Source organism: Arachis ipaensis, chromosome B10, assembly GCF_059453495.1.
Source record: "Arachis ipaensis isolate K30076 ecotype BB chromosome B10, ASM5945349v1, whole genome shotgun sequence".
NCBI classification, from domain to species: domain Eukaryota; kingdom Viridiplantae; phylum Streptophyta; class Magnoliopsida; order Fabales; family Fabaceae; genus Arachis; species Arachis ipaensis.
Window position 1 is genome coordinate 73,383,318 of NC_142435.1, and position 7,757 is coordinate 73,391,074.

Genomic DNA, 7,757 nt, shown 5'->3' on the forward strand with positions numbered 1-7,757 from the left:
CGGCAGCCGAGACCACGACGACTTCAGGCGAGTTCACAGGACCAGGCAAAGCCCGAGCGTCGGCCCTCACCCCCGACGAAACCACCTCATGAGAAACAGCCTGAGAATCTACAGCGGGATTAGAAACAGGGGTAGCAGGAGACGACGATCCCTCCTCCCGACCCATCGCCGCCTTCAACCGCGCCAAAGAAGTCAAACCACCAGCCATCTCAACTGAAAGAAGCCAAAGAAAAATCAAGTTACAAAATCGGGAAGAACAAAAGCAAAAAACCAAAAAAGAGAGCCACACACCAATATACGTCCGACAAGCCTTGGGATCCCCCATGACGTCTCGAGGATTTAACGGGCGCTCGCCAAATAGATGCCACAGAACACTAGCAATGTCCTTATTCTCGGGAGACAGACCATCATAAGTGACCTTAGTCAAAACCGACGGGCCGGCACCGAAGTTCCAGTATGTTGGGAACCGGCCCTCGCCCTCCGACGTCAACCAAAACGGACGATGCCCCTGGACAGGGCGCACTTTAAAATACTCCCTCTTGAAACCATGAAAGGAATCCTCAAACAACCCAAAAATACGACGATGAGGCTGAGCACGGAATGACATAACCCCTTCTTATGCTTCCCTTCCTTAGTCGGAAGAGTGCATAAGAAAAGGAAGAGAAAAACAGGAACAGAAGCCGGAAGATCAAGATACCGGCACACCAATTCAAAAGACCACACGGCAGCCCAACTATTCGGGTGAAGATGAGACGGTGCCACGGAACACCGACTCAGCAAATCCTGAACAAACGGAGAAAAAGGGAACCGCACACCGAGCCGAGTGAACATCGACTCGTAAACCCACATCCAGTCCGGCACAGTGGGCGAATGGAGGTTCAAGTAACAAACGCGCTCGTCGGCATCCAAGAGGATGAGCTCATACCGCCTCTCCTCATCGCCACCACCACAAATCGCCCCCTGATCGCGGAGCCTCTGAAGATCATCCTCCGTCATCCGTGACGGAACGCCCCACACATCGCTAGTCACCCAAGTGTAACGAGCAGGGACGCCCCTGGAAGGGGCAATTGGGGCACCCACACCCTCATTTCTCCGCCGATGCATACCTAAAACAGGGAGGAGCACCACCATCAGCCTACTAACCCTACGCAGAAGCAAGACAGAAACCTACCACCACTACCAACCCAACACGGTGGTGCACCGCCACTACTAACCCAACACGGCGGTGCTCAGCTCCTTCAAGACTCGAATACCACCTCCCAAAACACAAAACGCAGTACAAAAATTGAAAGAGAAAGAAAACAGACAGAACAATGCATGGCAAAAACAGAACAACAGATGCACCACAAAACAAAAAACAAGAAAAGCGAAGCATGCCAACCTGGTAATGCAGAAAATAAGCCTAGGAAAGCTTGAGAAGAAAAAGCAGCAACAACACCAGAGAGCAGTACCACAGAAAGAAGAGGATATTTTTTTCAGAAGAGAGAACGAAAAGAAAATGAAATGAACGAGGGAACTAAAATAAAAAGCCAAAACGGTTTCAAAAGGAGGGCAGAAAGACACAAGTAACCCTAAGCAAGGTAAGGCGCGTAGGGGCAAAAGAGGAAAACGTCCCCTCACATTAAATGCCCCCCTCGAAAAAAGAAACTAATAAAGCACGCCTCGAAGAACGCAACGGACGCAGTGGACTCGAAAGAGTCACGTCAAACCAAAACGGTCAGACGAACCTTCAGCAAAACCGAGGCCGAGACACCGATCTCCCTCCAAAGAACCAAACGAACGCCCAAGAAAAACTAAAGACAGCCCGCGGTCAAAACCACACCTCCCAGCGACTGACCGACCTTGCTCGCTCTCCCGCTGCGGGGGCAACTATTACAGATCCGGCCCACGGATCCCGGACCCAAGGTTGAACCCGAACCCGGTTTCCCGGGTTCGACCCGCCTCCCTCTTCTAGAAGGCCCGAAACCGGCCCTCCAGAACTCTTAACCAACTTTCGAATTCAAACGTCTTCCCTTTCTTGATCAAACAAGATAAGATAAGATAACTCCCATCACCTATAAATAAAAGACCCAAGTCCCTACAGGTATTCATTCATTCCTCACACATTCTACCTCTTAGATCCATTCTGATTTGAGCATCGAAGTGTCTTTGCAGGTACCACCCCCTATTGCTCCAGTCAAACAGTCCGGCATCCGCCTCGACCTGCAAGTTCCCGATCCATCTCTCAACCCGTACCGGAGACATCCAGTACAGATTCTAACCCACCACTGTTCCTCTCAAGATCCCTCATAATCTGTTGGAAAAGTTTCAAACTTTTGAGCTTTGAAGCTGGGGTTTTCTCGTTCCGCTTGTTAGGTCATCTTCGAGATATGCGCGGAGCTGGCGGCGACGGCGGTGGTGGTGGTGTCGCTGTCAAAGATGGCAACACCTACTGGGGAAGGAAAGGGGGCACTGATTTCAGAGGAATCGTTGTGATCTTTGCTTGGGTTTCTGTTCCGCACAACTTGCTTCGGGAATTCGTTGATTTGTACTCTTCTTTGGGATGGAATTCCCTTGTTTGTTATGCTCATTATCTTTCTGCGTAAGTTTTTCTTTCTAATTTTTAGATTTGTTTGGGTTAATTTGTATTTCTTTTAGATCAATTTTTTCTGCATTAGCATGTAGTTGTTTGTTATTTAATAACTGATTTGATTATCAGATGGAGTTAATTGAATAAGAAGATGATGAAATTTGTGGGCTTAGTGTTAGATGAGAGGAATAGGTCGTATACCCAAATTAGTTTGAACTTAAAAATTAGGCTGTTGCATGGTATATCCTTGTCTTGGAGAGTAAAATTGTCAATTGTTAAATAGAATCTTTGCTTTTTGGAAGTCAGTTGGTTATTAATTCTAGCTAAAGTGGCAATCTCAATTCTAGCTAAAGTTTTTTGGCTTTAGAATCTTGGCATCACTTTGTTCTAGCCTTCTAGCTAATATTCCGGTTTTTGCTTCTCTTCTTTTGTGTGATTCTTTATATTCCTAATTTTCAGTGTTCAAGCAAACAAGCAACGACCTAGGGTGTGTTTGATAAACACGTTGGGAGGAGAGAAGTACGTTTGAGCTTCTTGAAAGTTTTATTTTTATGTTTGGCCATTTTTATTTTCCTGAACGCAGAATTGATTCTGCTTCTGAACGTTCAGGAGAAGCTAAAATTTGTAGCTTTTGCGTTTCACGTTCATGGTTGCTTATTGTCTTTGGAAAATTAGGTGAAAATTTTATTTCTTTTTTACCAATCCTACCCTTCATTTTCTTCTATAAAAAGGATACCACTAACTATTACCTTCATAATAATTCTTTATAGTTTTTCCTACTTCTTCATAGTTCTTAGTTACAATTTTTTTTCATTAAAATAGTTCAAATTTATTTTAATCACTAGCAAATTAAATATTTTAATTTTTTTATTATTTTTAATACTCATTTTCATATTTAAATTTTTATATTTTTATTGTATTTTTTACTTATATTTTTTTATTTATATGATAAATATTTTTATATTATTTGTATAGTGTTCTGATTTCTCATATTATGTTTTTATAAGTTTTTTTTATTATTTACTATACTATTTTTTATAGATATATTTTTTATTAAATCTTTTTTTAATTTTTGTTTGGCTTTGTTCATATAATTATTTATTTATTTTATTGTATTTCTTTTATTCATATGACAAATGTTGTTGACCTTTTTTTAAAGATATTTTTATTATTATTTTTTTCATATGAATTCTTTTTTTTCTATCATTTCCTGCATTATATTTATATTGTGTATGAAATTTTTTTATTTTTTATTTGATTTTATTCATACGAATTTTATTTACTTTTTATTGTATTGTTTTGTTCATATGATATATGTTGTTGATTTTATGGAATTTTTATTATTTCTTATCTGTATGATTTTTTTTCTATTTTTTGATGTACTCTATTTTTGTTTTGTATTAATTTTTTTATTTTTTATTATGACTTTATAAAATTTGTAATTATAATTATTATATACTACGTTTATTATCAAAATTTTGTATAATATAAATTATCTATGATCATATAAAAAAGGACAAAATAAATAAAAAATTAATTATAAGTAACAATAAAGCCATAAATAATGAAAATTTATAGTCTAAAATAATACTAAATTAAAGAGTACTAATAGTACTAGAAAAATTATAGAATATTTTTTTTATTTGATATTATAAAATTTATAGTACTCTCTTTCATTTTTTTATTGTATTTATTTTATTTATATGATAAATATTTTTTATATTATTTTTGTTAGTATTCTGATTTTGCATACATATAAAAAAATTATTTAAATTGATGTCTCTTTTAGTAATTTTTTATCTAAAAGTGATTTTGAGTAGTATAATCCAAACAATATTTGTTTTACTATAATCAATTTTGATATAAAGATTGTCAAATATAAATCACGTTAACCCAAACTTACTTTTCATCAAAATCAATTTTACAAAATCAATTTTATGCAAACTCCCGTTTGCAAACTGCAATCCAAACACACACCTACTTGTGGGTCTTTTTCTGGCCCGTTTAGTGAACTTTATCATGGGATGGCAGCTTTAGTGAGTTGGAACTTGCATTATCATGTTGGCCAAACCATGTTGAAACAAAATGGAACAGAAAAGTTTGGCTTGTATAAGCGCCTTTCATATAATTAGGTTTTCACCATGATATTGATGAAAAACATTAAGTTCGTAGATAGTTGATGGGAAGTAGATGTGGACCTGTTTTATCAAGTAAAATTAAAATAGATGAAAATTTACCGGTGATAGACTAGAAAAGTTACTCTTATTGTTTCATCAGATACATGTTACAGAGTTTACACATAAAATCAGGAATATGGGTGGGTTGTAGAGGTGTAATTTCTTGAGTCATTAAATTTTCTCCATAATTTTAGTTACGTATTATAAGACAGCAATAGTTTCAGCTGCAATTCTTTACAGATGTTTGTGCTCCGCTTTGTTGCATATGCAAATATTTGAGACCTGCCCACATGTACATGTCTCTATATCTTACATGGTTTGGGAAGCTTTTTCGTACAATGATATGGAACCCAGCTTTTTCAGACGCGGAAAAGATATGGAACCCAGCTTCACTTCCAGCTATACAGATGTGATTTAGAATGGAAATGTTGCTGTGAGTCTGTGACTGTAAAAAGAATATGTTGAAAGGAGATAAGAGCATAAAATATTAATAATATCTGGTACTCTACTACATATTAAGTAGGCTTGAGTTGTTAGATGTTGTATGATCCTAAATTACTTCTGGCAAAGCACTTTGAAACATGCTAAGTGATAACCAACTACATTACTGTTGAAAGCATACTATTTTGTATTCGCATTTTGTCTCTGATCATTGCCTTATTTGATCTATACTTATTTGGGTTTATTGGTTTGGTGCTTGATACCGACAGAAATGTTTATATTACAAATTTCTTCTCTCATGCAGATTCCATGATGAAAATGCCATGTCACTGGCATTTAGTGTTCTTGAGGAGCTTATTGAGGTCTGTGTTGGAAATTTGAAAACATGCAAATATCTATATATATCCTTTTAAGAAGCCGTGGTCACTAGGCAGTAGGCACCATCCTCTTTATATTTATATCTTGTCTATGTTCTACATTATTGGATTATGCTAGAAACAATTTTGCATTTTGCAGGAACTGTGGATTAGGCCATGTCCTGTTGTATTTGCTGCATTTTCTGCTGGGTCAAAAGCCTGTCTGTACAAGGTATTTCAGGTAAGTTTTAGTCATCTGATCTATCTTTGGCATATAGAGAATTAATGTATGTCCTATTAAAATAGAGATTCCCATTGTAACAGTTTTCATATAAATGCAGCTTATTGAAGGAGGATGTGAAGCTCGAATCCACATGGTAATCACCTTTTATTTTATTTTTATTTTAGGCTAACTATGAATTTTGCCTTTGTTCACTCCGTGCTTTCATCTTTGATTGATGAAATCTTTTAATGCCGATTGTTTTTAAACTTACTAATTATTAGTTTATTTTGTGAAGCATAACTATCAGTTGCTTAAGAGATGTGTTTCCGGGCACATCTACGATTCTGGCCCGCTAGATGTTACGAGTGATTTCGGCTTCCGCTTCTCAATACACCCTTCCATTGCAAAAGTGCCCGGACCATCAAAGCTTGCTACCTGGGTAGCGAAATCTCTTGTTTCTGGTTTAGATGCTCTATATATAACCAGGTTGGAAGTCCTAGTCTTCTGAACATTGGCAAGCTTTATATTCTTCTGTGGTAAGTGTTGTTAGAACCCCTAACTAAGTCGAGCAGCCGGTATCTTTAGATATTTCTATTTTAAAATAAATTGGCTTTAATTTTCACTTTTGTTTTTAGAATTTTGGTGCCCCGTTTCTCGTTGTATGTTCTGAGAATGATGACCATGTGCGGTACCAAAGCATCTACGACTTTGCCCAACGGCTGTGCAATCTTGGTGGAGAAGTCAACCTTTTAAATTTGAGTGGCTCGTCTCACGTAGGTTTGTCTGAGGCCCAATTTCCCCTATGCCGTTTCTAATTTGGACCTGTATGCTGTTACTTGTTTCAGGACACTACAAGCAGCATCTGATCCAATATAGGGCTGCTGTGAGCAATTTATTTGAGAAGGCTGCTTCAATATATTCGCAAAAACTGATCCTCGAACGAGAAAGAACTCATATGGAAGGTTCACAAGATGAGATATCCGAGTTAATCTGCGACCTTCAGAAGGTGGCTATCAATTCAAATAAGAGCCTTAGAAGAGTTGCAGTTGGGCCAAGCGACCATTTCTTTATGCCTAGTGCTGCCGGACATTACAATGATAGGGACTCTGGGACTGTGCAAGACGAACAGAAAGAAAAACCTGTTTTTCTGCCCAGCTCTCCATGCATCAGTGCTCATAGTGTCCTTGGTCAATTTCTTTTTGACGTTTGCGTTCCGAAGAATGTCGAAGGTTGGGATGTTAAATTTTCCGGAACTCCAAACGGAAGGTTGTGTTCTTCAGCTCCTAGGCATTCACCTTTCAGTGGTATTAAACGCATCCGTCGCTCAAGGTTATGAAGCTGTTTCTTGCGTCCGATTGAGGAAATACTGTTATATAAGCTTGACTGAACCATCACCAATTTTCCTAGACATAACTAGAAGATATTATGGATTTTCGCTACGACAAATGGATCATGCATTTTAAGGGACAATGGAAATTTAATGGTTGAAATGGCTTTGACTATTAATTCGTGGTTACCCTTAGAAACAGAAGGGTGTGTAACCTTGAAAGAAGAGGTTTTGATGGTTCAAATAGTTAGACTCACAAGGTAATTTCATGGGGGTAATCTCAAACTGTAATGTGGCATTTGTAGTTTGAGAAGTTGGTTCCCTATGATAAAAATTTCTGTACATAACTACATATTATTATTATTATTATTATTATTATTATTATTATTACTATTATTATTATTATTATTATTATTATTATTATTATTATTTATGTAATATATAGTTTTGAGGGAATATAAAGTTACGGTGTAACTTGCATGAGGCTTGGAACTTGCAAATTAACTTTGCCTAACAAGGAAAACACGAAGGTAAGTAAAAGGGATACGTGTAATTCCCCTTCTGATGTATTGTTTCTATTTGTTAATTTGGCATCCCCTAATCTTACCTTACATATGTTAAATATGTGTGGGTTTGGCAGTGATTGTTGAATTGAGATCAATTA

General features: G+C 37.4%; 1 protein-coding gene across 1 annotated transcript; it reads left to right on the forward strand.

Annotated features, from left to right (window-relative positions):
• Positions 1–2,369: 2,369 nt before the first annotated feature.
• LOC107624386 (uncharacterized) lies at positions 2,370–7,357 on the forward strand. Its single transcript, XM_021113792.2, is given in 8 exon segments — positions 2,370–2,581; positions 5,492–5,549; positions 5,704–5,784; positions 5,885–5,920; positions 6,062–6,259; positions 6,261–6,302; positions 6,402–6,543; positions 6,612–7,357. Coding segments are annotated over 8 exon segments (1,260 nt in total). The 3' UTR covers positions 7,103–7,357.
• The last annotated feature ends 400 nt before the right edge of the window (positions 7,358–7,757 follow it).